This window comes from Olea europaea, unplaced genomic scaffold, assembly GCF_002742605.1.
Source record: "Olea europaea var. sylvestris unplaced genomic scaffold, O_europaea_v1 scaffold32, whole genome shotgun sequence".
Taxonomy (NCBI): Eukaryota; Viridiplantae; Streptophyta; class Magnoliopsida; order Lamiales; family Oleaceae; genus Olea; species Olea europaea.
In genome coordinates this window covers 1,152,425-1,172,945 of record NW_019250835.1, presented here as the reverse complement: position 1 = coordinate 1,172,945, position 20,521 = coordinate 1,152,425, and the positions used below count along the sequence as shown (strand labels likewise).

General features: G+C 35.1%; 2 protein-coding genes across 2 annotated transcripts; both read right to left on the bottom strand.

Moving 5' to 3' along the window:
- Window positions 1-1,909: 1,909 nt before the first annotated feature.
- Window positions 1,910-2,701, bottom strand: LOC111385548. Its single transcript, XM_023009952.1, has 2 exons — window positions 2,575-2,701; window positions 1,910-2,490 (listed from the first exon to the last, which is right to left on the bottom strand). The coding sequence occupies exons 1-2, from the start codon at window positions 2,699-2,701 to the stop codon at window positions 1,910-1,912; spliced, it is 708 nt and encodes a 235-aa protein (XP_022865720.1).
- A 1,649-nt stretch (window positions 2,702-4,350) lies between these two features.
- LOC111385547 lies at window positions 4,351-5,520 on the bottom strand. Its single transcript, XM_023009951.1, has 2 exons — window positions 5,395-5,520; window positions 4,351-5,226 (listed from the first exon to the last, which is right to left on the bottom strand). Exons 1-2 carry the CDS (start codon window positions 5,518-5,520, stop codon window positions 4,351-4,353), a joined length of 1,002 nt encoding a protein of 333 aa, XP_022865719.1.
- Between the last annotated feature and the right edge of the window lie 15,001 nt (window positions 5,521-20,521).

Below are 20,521 nucleotides of genomic sequence, written 5' to 3'. Positions count from 1 at the left end.
ATTGGTTTCCTATAAAAATACTTAGTAACGAAAGAGTTATGATTTTTTTAAAGATGAGGCAGAAACTAAAATTTCTGAAGAGACATCAAAACTTTAAGTCGCTAACTTTTTTTTATACGGTGATTTGTAAATTTATTCCTATGACGCATATCTACTTTCAAACATAATTTATTCATAAATTCGTGACAAGTAAAGTGTTCTCAGCCTCAAAATAGTCCATTTCAACAACACTAAAATCAGACAGTTTCTATTGTGACAGTTTTCGGTTTCTATTTTATTAGCATGTCACCAATCGGATTTCAGGCTATTAGAAGGCCATTTATATCCTCATAACTATAATTTAAAAACATTCATTTACATAGATACAAGTTATATCTTAAGTATTATCCAAAATCAAAGTTTAAGCCATCCAAATTCATCAATCAACACATCTCTATTCCTGTTGGTTTCTTTCAGGTTCTTGTACTTGATTACCCCTCTTTTTGCCATCATAAAATCATCAACAACCATTATATTTAACCTCAAGTAAGTTTAGAGTTTTAAAATATTATAAAATACCCAAAAGGACTAAAGAAAAACTTCAAAACCATGACTTAAACTAACCTTTCCAAACTGCAATCCCGGCTTCTTACTTTTCTATCTCTCTTGCTTCCTTTGCTCTCCCTTTCACTTGGGGATATATTTGGAGGTTTAAATGTCTTATCCAAGAGATGTATAAGTAGCCTCAAGGTTTGGAGTCGTGAATGATGCTTAAGGATGAAGGAAAGTGTAATTAAAAGACAAGTATCATCAAAGCATGAGCTGTCCAAGCAGGAGGTGGATTCATGCAGCAAACTTTGACCTTTCCCTTACCTTATATGGGGGCATATGTGTCTTATAAGATGTATATCTGTCCACTATAAAGTGGTAATGATTTAGGAGACGTGCTGGAAGTCTTAAGGCTGAAGGAATTAAATGTTAGATTGACAAGTTTTCACAAGGTAAGTAGGAGGTGTCTCCGTTGCAGCAACATTTGACTTTCTTACTATTATCTGTGGATCCATTTATGATATAAAATATATATATACGTCCTATATTCAGTTCGTAGGGAGTATACATGAGATTGATGCCTTAAGGTTGAAGAAATTAAGTGTTAAAATGACAAAATCCCATGTACGAGGTGTGCAAGCAAGAAGTGGTCACTTGTAGCCAAAATCTGATTTTATATCTATCATTGCAGGTACAAATCAAGTATCCTTGTCTTATTTTGACATGGTTACAATCCCTTTCACTTGTCCTAAGATCCCAAAGTATTTTATAGAGTTAATTACTCAACCATTCATTTAATTTCTTACTCGATTGACACCCGATTCTCAACCGATTTCAACAATTCGTACCTCAATATTTATAATGTCATATGAGACATATATTATTGCATTGTGACCATGCCACTTTATGCCTCACTTTGCAAATATTTCAATTAGCTATCTAGGGTTTAAGATGACCTCGATCCATCGAATTGAAAGCTTGAACCTTTGTCAATACTAATTTCCGACCTTTTCGATTTCCATTACTTACCAAGTTAATCTTCAACATTTAGTTAACCTAATTTTCTATCATAGCTCAATGTGAAATTCACTACTTAGGTCAAGGAGTCAAAGATCATCACTATATAAAGATTTTAAAGCCTCAATGATCAAACACACGTTTTTAAGAGAAAGCAATTACGAAATTGATGCAAATGACAATGTAGTTAGCATGGAATGCATGAATTATATTGCCCAAATGTAAAACGTGAAGTTCGAGGTATTACATCCTTCCCTCCTTATAAAAATTTCGTCCTCGAAATTTGCGTAGCAAAAAGTTCAGGATATTTAACCCGCATTTCATTTTCTCTTTCCCAAGTAGCCTCTTCGGTTAACTGATTCCGCTACAGCACCTTAACTAATGGAATTTTCTTACTTCTCAGTTGCTTTATCTCTCGTTGAAGGATCTCTACCGGCTTTTTTTCATAAGTCAAATCTGGTTTTATCTCCATTGGTTCATTCCTCAATACATGAGAAGGATTTCCAATATATTTTCTTAGCGTGGATACATGAAACACATTGTGTACTTGAGACATTGATGAAGGAAGGTCAAGTTTGTAGGCAACATTCCCAATTCTCTCAGTAATAGTAAATAGACCAATATATCTCGGGCTTAGTTTTCCCTTCTTACCAAACCGCATCACTCCTTTCATTGGTGCTATCTTCAAAAATACTTGATCTCCCACAGTAAATTCTAACAATCTTCTTCTTTGATCTGCATAGCTTTTCTGTTGATTTGGAGCTGTTTGCATCCGTTGACGTATTTGTGTTACGACCTCAGCCATTTCACATACCATATCTGGACCTAATAGTTTCCTTTCTCCAACCTTATCCCAATAAACTGGAGATCTACATTTTCTACCATATAATGCTTCATAAGGAGCCATACCAATTGTAGCCTGATAACTATTGTTGTATGCAAATTCTACCAAAGGTAAAAAATTTACGGAAGTCCAATACACAAGCCCTCAGGATATCTTCCAATATTTGTATCGTTCTTTATGATTGCCCATCAGTTTGAGGATGATAAGCTGTGCTAAAAGATAATTGTGTTCCCAAAGCCTTATGTAGGCTTCTCCAGAAGAGAGATCAAAACTTAGAATCCCTATCTGAGACAATAGATAGTGGTACTCCATGAAGTCTGACTATTCCTTGTACATAAAGTTGAGCATATCGGTCCATGGAATAAGTGGAACAAACTACAATAAAGTGGGCTAATTTTGTTAACCTATCCACAATAACCCAAATACTATCATATCCTTTAGTCATTTTTGGTAATTTCACAACAAAGTCCATTGTGATTCTTTCCCATTTCTATTCTGGGATAGGTAATGGTTGTAATGTTCCTGCTGGCCTTTGATGTTCTGCTTTTATCTGTTGAAAGGTTAAACATTGCCCCACATATTCGGCTATTTCAATTTTCATGTTCAACAACCAATAATGCAACTTTAAATCTCTATACATTTTAGTAGCTCCTGGATGAACAGAATATGGTGTCATATGAGCTTCAAATAAAATATCACCTCGGATATTTTCTGCATCAGGTACATATAATCATCCTCTAAACCGCAAGATATTATCCGCTAATATATGAAAATCTGAAGCTTTTCCATCATGTATATCATTCTTTATCTTGGAACAATAATCATCTTCATGTTGCCCTTATTGAATTCTATTCAGTAATGTTGGCTAAAGTGTCAATACAGCAAGTTTAGCCTCTATAGATCCTTGTGACACAACTTCAATAACCATTTTCTATAAATCTATCAATTCTAATTTTTGAGTTACAATCATACTCGTAACACTAGATGTCGACTTCCTACTTAATGCAGTAGCTACAACATTAGCCTTACTGGGATGATAGTTTATAACACAATCACAATCCTTTACCAACTCTAGCCACCTTCTTTGTCTCATATTCAATTCCTTTTTTGTTAATAGATATTTCAAACTTTTGTGATCAGTCCAAATCTCACACCACTCTCTATACAAATAATGCCTCCATATTTTAAGTGCAAACACAACTGCGGTGAGTTCCAAGTCATGTGTAGGGTAATTCTTTTTGTACCCTTTTAGTTGTCTAGAGGCATATGCAATAACTTTACCATTTTGCATCAATACACATCCCAAACCATTCTTTGAAGCATCACTATAAACTACAAAATTTCCAGTCCCTGATGGGATTGAAAGGATAGGGGCTGAAGTTAGTCTTTTCTTCAATTCCTGAAAACTATGCTCAAAAGCATCGGTCCATTCAAACTTAGTACTCTTTCTGGTTAACTTCGTTAAAGAAGAAGCTATTTTGGAAAACCCTTCCACAAATCTACGATAATATTCATCTAAAGCCATAAAACTTCTAACCTCTAAAGGATTTGTAGGTCATGGCCAATTATTAATAGCCTCTACTTTACTTGGATCCATTGATGTATGATACTAAATGTTAAAGATTAGTTTGGTAAGTAATTGAAATCGAAAAGGTCGAAAATTAGTATCGACAAAGGTTCAAGCTTTCCATTTGGTGGATCGAGGTCATCTTAAACCCTAGATAGGTAATTGACACATTTGGAATGTGAGGCATGATCACAAAACAATAATATATGTCTCATATGACATTATAAATATTGAGGTGCGAATTGTTGAAATCGATTGAGAATCGGGTGTCAATTGGGTAAGAAATTAAATGAACGGTTGAGAAATTAACTCTATAAAATTGCACCCCATGGTGAAAAGCTAGGTCTAATAAAACCTTTATCTAACAACTCTTGTAATTGTAACTTCAACTCTTTCAATTTAGTTGGGCCATTCTATATGGAGGCTTGGAAATTGGAGATGTTCCTGGAATTAAATCAATTACAAACTCTATCTCACGATCTGGTGGTACCCTAGGTAAATCATCGGGAAATACCTCTGGAAATTCTTGTGCCACTGGCACATCACTAAGATTCGAATTGTGTTGTGCTTCAATAGCATTAACACTCACCAAATACCCTACACACCCACTATCTAGTAACCTTTGTGATTTCAATACCGATATGGTTGGAACTCTAAAACCTTTTTCGATCCCAATGAATGTAAATGGCTCATTCCCCAAAGGTTGAAAGGTCACTGATTTCCTCATACAATCTATAGTAGCTTGATATTTTGACAACCAATCCATACCCAAAATTATATCATAATCTTTCATTTCTAACACAATTAAATATGCATAGAGCTCTTGATTTTCTATAAGGATCACACATACTCTTACAATTAGATTGTTTTGTTGTACATCTCCAGATGGAATAGTTACACTATAATTACCCTCTTGTATATCAAGCGTCCTACCCAACTTCCTCACATACTCAGTAGACACAAATGAATATGTGGCTCCAAAATCAAATAGTACAAGTGCTGTGATGCCAAAAATAGAGAATTTACCCATTACCATTGATGGATTTGTCTCAACATCTGATTTGGTAATAGTAAACACCTTAGCTGTCACTTTCTTTTGCTCCATATGGTTTGGATTACCTGGGCATACTCTAGAAAGATGTCCCACCTTTCCACAAACATAATATGTTCTAGTCTCTATAGGACATGCTCCAGTATGCTGTCCACCACATTTGGGACAAGATGGTTGTGCTGTTGAGGCTTTTCCTTGATCTATCCTTGGACTTTTGTCCTGATCCCAATGTTGTTGTCCTTATCTCGATTGAAAATTAGTCTTCTAATTCTATCCTTGGAAAGCTTTTTTCTTATTATTTCTAGGCCAATGCTATCCTTGACCTTGCCTAAATTGTCGACGAGCCTCTTGAGCACGACTAATCCTTCGTTTGGCTTATTCTGCAACTAAGGCTCTCTCCGCAATTTGAGAATATGAAACATCTTGGATTCTTGCCATGCTCACATCTCTATATAGTTCTGGTCTTAGCCCCTCAAGAAATCTTTCTACCTTTAGTACCTCAATATTAACCATGTGGGCAGGAAACCTGGATAATTGTTCAATCAGTAAGAACCTTGCTACATGTACAATATAGTGTACACTTTAGTTTACACTTTACCACGTGACAAATTCCCTATTGGACAATTTAAATTTCAAATAGTTTTCCCATCCAATTGACACTTGAACACAATGCAAGTGTCAAACAATGTTTCAAAAATCAGTTTACAAATAGCAAACTTCAATTGATAAGAACCTTTTCACATATACACTATGGTGTAGACTTTAGTTTACACTTTACCACGTGACATTACCCTGTTGGATAGTTTAAATTTCAAACAGTTTTCCCATCCAATTGACTCTTGACAACAATGCAAGTGTCAAACAACATGTCAAAAATCAGTGTATAAATAGCAAAGTTCAATCGGTAAGAACCTTGCGATATGTACACTATGGTGTAACTTTAGTTTACAATTTACCACGTGACATTACCCTATTGGACAGTTTCTTTCAAATAGTTTTCTCATCCAATTGACACTTGACAATAATATAAATGTCAAACAACGTGTCAAAAATCAGTGCACAAATAGCAAAGTTCAATCGGTAAGAACCTTGCTATCTGTACACTATGGTGTACACTTTAGTTTACACTTTGCCATGCGACATTACCTTGTTGAGCAGTTTAAATTTCAAACAGTTTTCCCATCCAATTAACACTTGACAACAATGCAAGTGTCAAACAACGTATCAAAAATCAGTGTACAAATAGCAAAGTTCAATCAGTATGAACCTTGCTACATGTACACTATAATGTACACTTTAGTTTACACTTTGCCACGTGACATTACTCGGTTCGACAGTTTAAATTTCAAACAGTTTTCCTATCCAATTGAAACTTGACAACAATGCAAGTGTCAAACAGTGTGTCAAAAATCAATGTACAAATAACCAAGTTCAATCGGTGAGGACCATGCAACATGTGCACTATAGTGTAGACTTTAGTTTACACTATGCCATGTGACATTACCATGTTGGACAGTTTAAATTTCAAACAATTTTCCCATCCAATTGACATTTGACAACAATGCATGTGTTAAACAACGTGTCAAAAATAGGTGTACAAATAGCAAAAGTTTAATCGGTAAGAACCTTTCTTCATGTACACTATGGTGTATACGTTAGTTTACACTTTGCCACATGACAAATTCATGTTGGACAGTTTATTTTCAAATAGTTTTCCCATCCAATTGACACTCGAGTACAATGCAAGTGTCAAACAACGTGTCAAAAATTAGTATACAAATAGCAAAGTTCAATCGCCAAGAACCTTGAGACATGTACACTATGGTATACACTTTAATTTACACTTTGCCACGTGACATTACCCTGTTGGACAGTTTAAATTTCAAACAGTTTTCCCATCCAATTGACACTTGACAACAATGCAAGTGTAAAATAATGTGTCAAAAATCAGTGTACAAATAGTAAATTTCAATCGGTAAGAAATGTAAGTGTCAAACAACGTATCAAAAATCAGTGTACAAATAGCAAAGTTCAATCGGTAAGAATCATGCTTCAAGTACACTATGGTGTACACTTTGGTTTCCACTTTACCATGTGACATTGCGCTGTTGGATAGTTTGAATTTCAATTTGTTTTCCCATCAAATTGACACTTGACAACTATTCAAGTGTCAAACAACGTGTCAAAAATCAGTGTACAAATAACAAAGTTCAATCGGTAAGAACCTTGCTTCATGTACACTATGGTGTACACTTTAGTTTACACTTTTCCACGTGACATTACCCTATCGGACAGTTTAAATTTCAAATAATTTTCCAATCCAATTGACACTTGACAACAATGCCAATGTCAAATAATGTGTCTAAAATCAGTGTACAAATAACAAAGTTCAATCGGTAAGAACCTTTCTTCATGTACACTTTTGTGTACACTTTAGTTTACACTATACCACGTGACATATCCCTGTTGGATAGTTTAAACTTTAAATAGTTCTTCCATCCAATTAACACTTGACAACAATGTAAGTGTCAAACAACGTGTCAGAAATCAGTGTAAAAATAGCAAAGATCAATCTGTAAGAACCTTGAGACGTACACTATGGTGTACACTATAGTTTACACTTTGTCAAGTGACATTACCCTGTTGGACAGTTTAAATTTCAAACAGTTTTCCCAACGAATTGACACTTGACAACAATGCAAGTGTGAAACGTGTCAAAAATCAGTGTACAAATAGTAAAGTTCAATCAGTACGGACCATGCTACATGTATACTATGGTGTACACTTTAGTTTATACTTTGCCACGTGACATTACCCTGTAGGACAGTTTAAATTTCAAGTAGTTTTCCAATCCAACTGACACTTGACAACAATGCAAGTGTCAAACAACGTGTTAAAAATCAGTGTACAAAAATCAAAGGTCAACCGGTAAGAACCTCGCTACATGTACATTATGGTGTACACATTAGTTTACACTTAGCCTTGTGACATTACCCTGTTGAAGAGTTTAAATTTCAAATAGTTTTCTCATCCAATTGACACTTGACGAAAATGCATGTGTCAAACAACGTGTCAAAAATTAGTGTACAAATAGCAAAGTTCAATCGGTAAGAACTTTTCTTCGTGTACACTATGGTGTACACTTTGCTACATGACATGACCTTGCTGGACAATTTAAATTTCAAACAATTTTCCCACTCAATTGACACTTGACAACAATGTAAGTGTCAAACATCGTGTCAAAAATCAGTATACAAATAGCAAAGTTCAATCGCTAAGAACCTTGCAACATGTACACTATGGTGTACACTTTAGTTTACACTTTGCGACGTGACGTTACCCTGTTGGACAGTTTAAATTTCAAACAGTTTTTCCATCCAATTGACTCTTGACAACAATAGAAGTGTCAAACAACATGTCAAAAATCAGTGTACAAATAGCGAAGTTCAACTGGTAAGAACCTTGCTACATGTACACTTTAGTTTACACTTTGCCACGTGACATTACCCTATTGGACAGTTTAAATTCCAAACATTTTTCCATCCAGTTGACACTTGACAACAATGCAAGTGTCAAACAACGTGTCAAAAATCAGAGTACAAATAGCAAAGTTCAATTGGTAAGAACCTCGCGATGTGTACACTATGGTGTAGACTTTAGTTTACAATTTGCCACGTGACATTACCCTATTAGACAGTTTAAATTTCAAATAGTATTCCCATACAATTGACACTTGAAAACAATACAAGTGTCAAACAACGTGTCAAAAATCTATGAACAAATACCAAAGTTCAATCGGTAAGAACCTTGCTTCATGTACACTATGGTGTATATTTTAGTTTACACTTTTTCGCGTGACATATCCTTGTTGGACAGTTTAAATTTCAAACAGTTTTCCAATCCCATTGACACTTGACAACATTGCAAGTCTCAAACAACGTGTCAATAATTAGTGTACAAATGGCAATGTTCAATTGGTAAAAACCTTTTTTCATGTACATTATTGTGTACACTTTAGTTTACACTTTCCCACCTGACAAATCCCTGTTGGACAGTTTAAATTTCAAATAGCTTTCCCATCCAATTGACACTTGACAACAATGCAAGTGTCAAACAACGTGTCAAAAATTAGGTTACAAATAGCAAAGTTCAATCGCCAAGAACCTTGAGACATGTACACTATGGTGTACACTTTTGTTTACACTTTCCCTTATCACATTACCACGTTGGACAATTTAAGTTTCAAACAGTTTCCCATCCAATTGACACTTGAGAACAAAAATCAGTGTACAAATAGCAATGTTCAATCGGTAATAAATGCAAGTGTCAATCAACGTGTTAAAAATCAGTGTACAAATAGCAAAGTTCAATCGGTAAGAACATTGCTTCAAGTACACTATGGTTTACACTTTGATTTTCACTTTACCACGTGACATTACCCTGTTGGATAGTTTAAATTTCAAACTATTTTCCCGCCCAATTGACACTTGACAACAATTCAAATGCCGAACAACGTGTCAAAAATCAGTGTACAAATAGCAAAGTTCAATCGGTAAGAACCTTGCTTCATGTTCACTAAGTGTACACTTTAGTTTACATTTTGCCACGTGACATATCCGTCTTAGACATTTTAAATTTTAAAGAGTTTTTCCATCCAATTGACACTTGACTGCAATGGAAGTGTCAAACAACTTGCTAAAAATTAGTGTACAAATAGCAAAATTCATTCGGTAAGAACCTTCAGACATGTACACTATGGTGTACACTTTAGTTTGCACTTTGCCACGTGACATTTGCCTGTTGGACAGTTTAAATTTCAAATAGCATTCCCATCCAATTGATACTTGACAACAATGCAAGTGTCAAACAACGTGTCAAAAATCAGTGAACAAATAGCAAAGTTCAATCGATAAGAAACTTGCTTCATGTACACTATGGTGTATACTTTAGTTTACGTTTTGCCACGTGACATATCCCTACTGGACAGTTTAAATTTCAAAAAAATTTCCCATCCAATTGACACTTGGCAATAATGCAACTGTCAAAGAACGTGTCAAAAATTAGTGTACAAATAGCAAAGATCAATCGGTAAAAACCTTGCTACATGTACACTATGGTGTACACTTTAGTTTACACTTTGCCACGTAACATTACCCTATTGGACAGTTAAATTCCAAATAGTTGTCCCATCCAATTAACACTTGACAACAATGCATTTGTCAAACAACGTGTCAAAAATCAGTGTACAAATAACAAAGTTCAATCGGTAAGAACATCGCGACATGTACACTATGGTGTACACTTTAGTTTGCACTTTGCCACGTGACAATAGCCAGTTGGACAGTTTAAATTTCAAATAGTATTGCCATCTAATTAGCACATGACAATAATGCAGGTGTCAAACAAATTGTATCAAAAATCAGTGAACAAATAGCAAAGTTCAATCGGTAAGAACATTGCTTCACGTACACTATGGTCTATATTTTAGTTTACACTTTGCCACGTGACATATCCCTATTGGACAATTTAAATTTCAAACAGTTTTTCCATCCAATTGACACTTGACAACAATGCAAATGTCAAACAATGTGTCAAAATCAGTGTACAAATAGAAACGTTCAATCGGTAAGAACCTTGAGACATATACACTATGGTGTACACTTTAGTTTACACTTTATCAAGTGAGATTACCCTATTGGATAGTTTAAGTTGTAAACAATTTTCTCATCGAATCGACACTTGACAACAATGTAAGTGTCAAACGACATTTTAAAACTTAGTGTACAAATAGAAAAGTTTTATCGGTAAGGACCATGCTACATGTACACTATGGTATACAGTTTAGTTTACATTTTGCCACGTAACATTACCCTGTTGGACAGTTTAAATTTCAAACAGTTTTCCCAACCAATTGACACTTAACAACAATACAAGTTTCAAACAACGTGTCAAAAATCAGTGTAGAAATAGTAAAGTTCAATCAGTAAGAACCTTGCTACATGTATATTATGGTGTACACTTTAGTTTACTCTATGCCACGTGACATTACCCCTTGGCAGTTTAAATATCATACAATTTTCCCATCCAATTGACACATGACAACAATGCAAGTGTCAAACAACGTGTCGAGAATCAATGAACAAATAGCAAAGTTCAATTGGTAAGAAATGCAGGTGTCAAACAACGTGTCAAAAATCAGTGTACAAATAGCATAGTTCAATCGGTAAGAACATTACTACACGTACACTATTGTGTACACTTTAGTTTAAACTTTGCCACATGACATTACCCCATTAGACAGTTTAAATTTCAAATAGTTTTCCCATCCAATTGATACTTGACAACAATGCAAGTGTCAAACAACGTGTCAAAAATCAGTGTACAAATAGCAAAGTTCAATCTGTAAGAACCTTGCTTCATGTACACTATGGTGTATACTTTAGTTTACACTTTGCCACGTGACATATCACTGTTGGACAGTTTAAATTTCAAAAAATTTTCCCAGCCAATTACACTTGGCAACAATACAAGTGTCAAACAACGTGTCAAAAATCAGTGTACAAATAGCGAAGATCAATCGGTAAGAACCTTGCTACATGTACACTTTCGTTTACACTTTGTCACGTAACATTACCCTATTGGACAGTTTAAATTTCAAACAGTTGTCCCATCCAATTGACACTTGATAACAATGCATGGGTCAAACAACGTGTCAAAAATCAGTGTACAAATAGCTAAGTTCAATTCGTAAGAACCTTGCTACATGTACGCTATAGTGTAGACTTTCGTTTACACTTTGCCACGTGACATTACCCTATTGAACAGTTTAAATTTCAAATAGTTTTTTCATCCAATTGACACTTGACAATAATGCAAGTGTCAAACAACATGTCGAAAATCAGCTTACAAGTAGCAAAGTTCAATCCTTAAGGACCTTGCCACATGTACACGATGGTGTACACTTTAGATTACACTTTGCCACATGTCATTGCCCTATTGGACTGTTTAAATTTCAAATAGTTTTGCCATCCAATTGACACTTGACAACAATGCAAGTATTAAACAACGTGTCAAAGATCCGTGTACAAATTACAAATTTCAATCGGTAAGTACCTTGCTACACGTACACTATGGTGGACACTATGGATTATACTTTACCACGTGACATTTCCTGGACAACTTAAATTTCAAACAGTTTTTCCATCCAATTGACACTTGTCAACAATGCAAGTGTCAAACAACATGTCAAAAATCAGTATACAAATAGCAAAGTTCAATCGGTAAGAACCTTGCCACATGTACACTATAGTGTACATTTTAGTTTATACTTTGCCACGTGATATTACCCTGTGGGACAACTTAAATTTCAAACACTTTTTCCATCCAATTGACACTTGTCAACAATGCTAGTGTCAAACAACGTGTCGAAAATTAGTGTACAAATAGCAATGTTCAATCGGTAAGGACCTTGCTAGTTGTACACTATGGTGTACACTTTAGTTTACACTTTGCCACGTGACATTACCCTGCTGGATAGTTTTAATTTCAAACTATTTTCCCTTCCAATTAACACTTGACAACAATGCAATTGTCAAATACCGAGTCAAACATCTATGTACAAATGGCTAAGTTCAATCGGTAAGAACCTTGCTACGTGTACGCTATGGTGTACACACTTCAGTTTACACTTTGTCACGTGACATTACCCTACTGGACAATTTAAATTTCAAACAATTTCGCCATCTAATTGACACTGGACAGCAATGCAAGTGTTAAACAACATGTCAAAAATCATGTTACAAAGAGCAAAGTTCAATCGGTAAGGACCTTGCTACATGTACACTATGGTGTACACTTTAGTTTACACTTTGCCACGTTACATTAGCATGTTGGACAATTTAAATTTTAAACAGTTTTTCCATCCAATGACACTTACAACAATTCAAGTGTTAAACAACGTGTCCCAAATCAGTGTACAAATAGCAAAGTTCAAGCAGTAAGGACATTCCTACATGTAAACTACGGTGTACACTTTAGTTTATACTTTGCCACGTGACATTACCCTGGTAGACAGTATAAATTTCAAATAGTTTCCCCACCCAATTCACACTTGACACCAATTCAACTGTTAAGCAACACGTCAAAAATCAGTGTACAAATAGCAAAGTTCAATCGGTAAGAAGTTTACTACATATACACCATGGTGTACACTTTAGTTTACACATTACCACGTGACATTACCCTGTTGGGCAGTTTAAATTTCAAACAGTTTTCCCATCCAATTGAGACTTGACAACAATGCAAGTGTCAAACAACGTGTCAAAAATCAGTGTGCAAATAGCAATGTTCAATCGGTATGGACCTTGCTACATATACACTATGGTGTACACTGTAACGCCCCGACCCCTTGTGGACTGGAATGCTACTTACTTTACTTAACTAACCGGTGGTTTAGTCATAGGAGAATATGTTTTATCGGAAGCTTAATTTTTTCAATGATAATTTTAATAACAACCTTTCAAATACTTTAAATAAAACACTGCATAAAAAAATAACGAAATGTAATTTATTTGAAGAAACACAACTTGTTCTCGTGTTCAGCATTATTCAAATACTTTAAAGAAATAACATTGAAACGTTCACAAAAATAAATCTAAATAACTTGTTTATCAGGTTTTTCCATGGGCTCGTTGCACCACTCTCCATCTTTTCCATCATCCAGGCCCAAGGTAGAATCATATCAATCTTTAGAGAAGGGGTTAAACCCATGAGTTAAAAGAACTCAATAGATATCATTGGTGCATTCGTGATCAAACTATACATTTCAAAGCTGTAACTTTAGAAACCTTTTCATAGTAGGATTTTCAGTAGAATCCCAAACACGTAGAGTCACATCTTAACACGACACCTCGACCGAAAGTACATGCCGTACCCGGAGGTACCATTAGACATGGAGGTGTATGCCGTACCGAAGGTACCATTAGACATACAAACATTAACATAAATCTTCATTTACTAGAAACTTATAACTTAACACGAATTAACACTTTGCACCTCTACCTACCTTGATTGACGCTTTGAACTTTGTTGAAAAATGCACTCCTTTGATGTTTAAAAAAAAACACTTCGTTGAGAATTGATGCTTGGAAAACACTTCTTGATAGCACCAAAACTTCTAGGAAAAACTAATTTTCCTCCCTCTCCTTTCTCTTTTTTCTAGACTTGAAAACTCTTTCTTTTATGCTTAGAAGCTTTTATCTTGGTGTGAAAATGTGTATGCATTGGGGCCTATTTATAGGTGAAAATCTCACAACTTAAGGGCAAGTGAAGGGCCTAATACACATTAATATGGGTGCCATTTATGTGGGAGTTAAAGGTTTAAGAAAGTGCTAGAAAATCATGTAGGAATTTGACTTTTCATATTCTGTATACTTCAGTTGATCGAATGTTTTCTATGTCGTAAATGGGTCTCAAATGAGACTAAAAATTTGAAGTATACTTTAGCCATCCAATATTCATGTCTTAGTGCCACTAAGGTGTTTAAAATTATTTGGGGTTCTACACAAACTTTAGTTTACACTTTGCCACGTGACATTACCCTGCTGGACAGTTTAAATTTCAAACAGTTTTTCCATCCAATTGACACTTGAAAACAATGCAAGTGTCAAACAACGTGTTGAAAATCATTGTACAAATAGTAAAGTTCAATCGGTAAGAACCCTGTGACATGTACACTCTGGAGTACACTTTAGTTTACACTTTGGCACGCGACACTACGCTGTTGGACTGTATAAATTTCAAACAGTTGTCCCATCCAATTGATACTTGACAACAATTTAAGTGTCAAACGACGTGTCAAAAATCAGTGTAAAAATAGCAAAGTTCAATCGGTAAGGACCTTACTACATGTACACTGTGGTGTACACTTTAGTTTACACTTCGCCACGTGACATTACCTTGTTGGACAGTTTAAATTTCAAACAGTTTTCCCATCCAATTGACCCTTGACTACAAAGCAAGTTTCAAACAATGTGTCCAAAATCAGTGTACAGATAGCAAAGTTTAATCATTAAGAACCTTGCAACATGAACACTATGGTGTACACTTTAGTTTACACTTTCCCACGTTACACCACCCAATTGGAAAGTTTAAATTTCAAACAATTTTCCCATCCAATTGGCACTTGACGACAATGCAAAGGTCAAACAACGTGTCAAAAATTAGTTTACAAATAGCAAAGTTCAATCGATAAGGACCTTGCTACATGTACACTGTGGTATACACCTTAGTTCACACGTTGCCACGTGACATTACCCTTTTGGACAATTTAAATTTCAAACATTTTTCTCATCCAATTAACACTTGACAACAATGCAAGGGTCAAACAACGTGTCAAAAATTAGTGTACAAATAGCAAAGTTCAGTCGATAAGTACCTTGCTACATGTACACTATGGTATACACTTTAGTTTACATTTTGCCACGTGACATTACCCTTTCGGACAATTTAAATTTCAAACAGTTTTCTCATCAAATTAACACTTGACTACAAAGCGAGTGTCAAACAACATGTCCATAATCAGTGTACAAATAGCAAAGTTCAATCAGTAAGAACCTTGCTACGTGTATACTACGGTGTACACACTTTAGTTTACACTTTGCCACGTGACATTACCCTATTAGAAAGTTTAAATTTCAAACGATTTTCCCATCTAATTGACACTTGAGAACAATGCAAATGTCAAAAAACGTGTAAAAAATCAATGTACAAATTGGAAAGTTCAATTGGTAAGAACCTAGCGACATGTACACTATGGTGTACACTTTAGTTTACACATTGCCACGTGTCATTGCCATGTTGGACTATTTAGTTTACACTTTACCACATGACAATACCTTTTTGGATAGTTTAAATTTCAAATAGTTTTCCCATCCAATTGACACCTGACAGCAATGCAAGTGTCAAACGTGTCGAAGATCTATGTACAAATAGCAAAGTTCAATCAGTAAGGACCTTGCTACATGTACACAATGGTGTAGTTTACACTTTCCCATGTGACATTACCCTATTGGACGGTTTAAATTTCAAATGGTTTTCCCATCCAGTTGACACTTGACAACAATCCAAGTGTCAAACAACGTGTCAAAAATTAGTGTAAAAATAGCAAAGTTCAATCGTTAAGGACCTAGCTACATGTACACTTTGGTGTACATTTTAGTTTACGCTTTGCCACGTGACATTACCCTGCTGGACAGCTTAAATTTCAAATAGTTTTCCCGTCCAATAGACCCTTGACTACAAAGCAAGTGTCAAACAATGTGTCCAAAATTAGTGTACAAATTGCAAAGTTCAATCATTAAGAACCTTGTTACATGTACACTATGGTGTACACTTTAATTTACACATTGCCACGTGACACTATCCTGCTGGACAGTTTAAATTTCAAATAGTTTTTCCATCCAATTGAAACTTGACAACAATGCAAGGGTCAAACAACGTGTCAAAAATCAGTGTAAAAACAGTAAAGTTCAATCGACAAGGACCTTGCCACATGTAAATTATGGTATACGCTTTAGTTTACACTTTGCCACGTGACATTACCCTTTTGGACAGTTAAAACTTAAAATAGTTTTCCCATCCAATTAACACTTGCCTACAAAGTGAGTGTCAAACAACATGTCCAAAATCAGTGTACAAATAACAAAGTTCAATCGGTAAGAACCTTGCTATGTGTACACTATGGTGTACACACTTCAGTTTACACTTTGCCACGTCACATTACCCTGTTGGAAAGTTTAAATTTCGAATAATTTTCCCATCCAATTGACACTCGACAGCAATGCAAGTGTTAAACAACGTGTCAAAAATCATGTTACAAAGAGCGAAGTTCAATCGGTAAGGACCTTGCTACATGTACACTATGGTGTACACTTTAGTTTACACTTTGCCACGTTACATTAGCATGTGGGGCAATTTAAATTTTAAACAGTTTTCCCATCCAATTGACACTTACAACAATTCAAGTGTTAAACAACGTGTCCCAAATTAGTGTACAAATAGCAAAGTTCAACCAGTAAGGACATTCCTACATGTAAACTACGGTGTACACTTTAGTTTATACTTTGCCACGTGACATTACCCTGGTAGACAGTATAAATTTCAAATAGTTTCCCCACCCAATTCACACTTGACACCAATTCAACTGTTAAGCAACACGTCAAAAATCAGTGTACAAATAGCAAAGTTCAATCGGTAAGAAGTTTACTACATATACACCATGGTGTACACTTTAGTTTACACATTACCACGTGACATTACCCTGTTGGGCAGTTTAAATTTCAAACAGTTTTCCCATCCAATTGAGACTTGACAACAATGCAAGTGTCAAACAACGTGTCAAAAATCAGTGTGCAAATAGCAATGTTCAATCGGTATGGACCTCGCTACATATACACTATGGTGTACACTGTAACGCCCCGACCCCTTGTGGACTGGAATGCTACTTACTTTACTTAATTAACCGATGGTTTAGTCATAGGAGAATATGTTTTATCGGAAGCTTAATTTTTACAATGATAATTTTAATAACAACCTTTCAAATACTTTAAATAAAACACTGCATAAAAAAAATAACGAAATGTAATTTTGCCATCTAATTAACACTTGACAACAATGCAAGTGTTAAACAATGTGTAAAAAATCACTGTACAAATAGCAAAGTTCAATCGGTAAGAACCTTGTTACATGTATACTATGGTGTACACTTTAGTTTACACTTTGCCACGTGACATTGCCCTATCGGACAGTTTAAATTTCAAGTAGTTTTTCCATCCAATTGACACTTGGTGACAATGCAAGTGTCAAACAACGTGTCAAAAATCAATGTACAAATAGAAAAGTTCAGTCGATAAGAACCTTGCGGCACACACATTGTGGAGTACACTTTAGTTTACACTTTGTTACGTGTCGCTATCCTGCTGGACAGTTTATATTTCAAACAGTTTTCCCATCCAATTGACACTCGACAATAATGCAAGTATCAAACAACGTGTCACAAATCAGTGTACAAATAGCAAAGTTCAATAGGTAAGAACCTCGCTACATGTACACGATGGTGTACAGTTTAGTTTACACTTTGCCATGTGACATTACCCTGTTAGACAATTTAGATTTCAAACAGTTTTCCCATCCAATTGACACTTGACAACAATGTAAGTTTCAAGCAATGTGTAAAAAATTAGTGTACAAATATCAAAGTTGAATTTGTAAGGACCTTGCCATATGTAACTATGGTGTACCTTTTAGTTTACACTTTCCCATGTGATATTAACCTGTGAGACAGTTTAAATTTCAAACAGTTTTCCCACCCAATTGACACTTCACAATAATTTGAGTGTTAAACAACGTGTCAAAAATCAGTGTATAAATAGCAATGTTCAATCGGTAAGGACCTTGCTACATGCACACTAAGGTGTACACTTTAGTTTACACTTTTCCACGTGACATTGCCCTGTTGGAAAGTTTTAATTTCAAGCATTTTTCCCATCCAAATGACACTTGACACCAATGCAAGAGTCAAACAACGTGTCAAAATTTAGTGTCCAAATAGCAGTTTTCCAAACCAATTGAAACTTGACAACAATGCAAGTGTCTAACAACGTATCAAAAATCAGTGCACAAATAGCAAAGTTCAATCGGTAAGAACCTTGCTATATGTATACAATGGTGTGCACTTTAGTTTACACTTTGCCATGTGACATTACCCTATTAGACTATTTAGATTTCAAACAGTTTTCCCATCTAATTGACGCTTGACAACAATGTAAGTGTCAAGCAATGTTTAAAAAATCAGTGTACAAATATCAAAGTTCAATCAGCAAGGACCTTGTTACGTGTACACTATTTTGTACCTTTTAGTTTACACTTTGTCATGTGACATTAACCTATTGGACGATTTAAATTTCAAAAAGTTTTCCCACCCAATTGACACTTGAAGACAATTCGAGTGTCAAACAACGTGCCAAAAATCATTGTAGAACTAGTAATGTTCAATCAGTAAGGACCTTGCTACATGTACACTAAGGTGTACACTTTAGTTTACATTTTGCCACGTGACACTACCTTGTTAGAAAGTTATAATTTCAAATAGTTTTGCCATCCAAATAACACTTGACAACATTTTAAGTGTCAAATAACGTGTCAAAATTTAGTGTACAAATAGCTGTTTTCCAATCCAATTGAAACTTGACAACAATGTAAGTGTCAAACAATGTGTCAAAAATTAGTGCACAAATAGGACAGTTCAATCGGTAAGAACCTTACTAGATGTACACTATGGTGTATACTTCAGTTTACACTTTGCCATGTGACATTACCCTATTAGACAGTTTAGATTTCAAACAGTTTTTCCATCTAATTGACGCTTGACAACAATGTAAGTGTCAAGCAATGTTTAAAAAATCAATGTACAAATATCAAAGTTCCATCAGTAAGGACCTTGTTACGTGTACACTATTCTGTACCTTTTAGTTTACACTTTGCCATGTGACATTAACCAGTTGGACAGTTTAAATTTCAAACAGTTTTCCCACCTAATTGACATTTGACGACAATTCGAGTGTCAAACAACGTGCCAAAAATTATTGTACAAATAGTAATGTTCAATTGGTAAGGACCTTGCTACATGTACACTAAGTTGTACACTTTAGTTTACACTTTACCACGTGACATTACCCTGTTAGAAAGTTTTAATTTCAAATAGTTTTCCCATCCAAATGACACTTGACAACATTGCAAGCGTCAAACAACGTGTCAAAATTTAGTGTACAAATAGCTATTTTCCAATCCAATTGAGACTTGACAACAATGTAAGTATCAAATAACGTGTCAAAAATTAGTGTACAAATAGCAAAGTTCAATCGGTAAGAACCTTGCTAGATGTACACTATGGTGTACACTTTAGTTTACACTTTACCATGTGACATTACCCTATTAGACAGTTTAGATTTCAAATAGTTTTCCCATCTAATTGACGCTTGACAACAATGTACGTGTCAAGCAATGTTTAAAAAATTAGTGTACAAATATCAAAGTTCGATCAGTGAGGACCTAGTTACGTGTACACTATTCTGTACCTTTTAGTTTACACTTTGCCACGTGACATAATCCTGTTGGCCAGTTTAAATTTCAAACAGTTTTTCCTTCCAATTGACACTCGACAATAGTGCAAGTGTCAAACAACGTGTCAAAAATCAGTTTACAAATAGGAAAGTTCAATCGGTAAGGATTTGCTACATGTACACTATGGTATACACTTTAGTTTACACTTTGCCAAGTGACAACCCTGTTGGACAGTTTAAATTTCCAACAGTTTTCACATCCAAATGACACTTGACAACATTGCAAGTGTCAAACAACATGTCAAAATTTAGTGTACAAATAGCTGTTTTCCAATCCAATTGAGACTTGACAATAATGCAAGTGTCAAACAACGTGTCAAAAATCAGTGCACAAA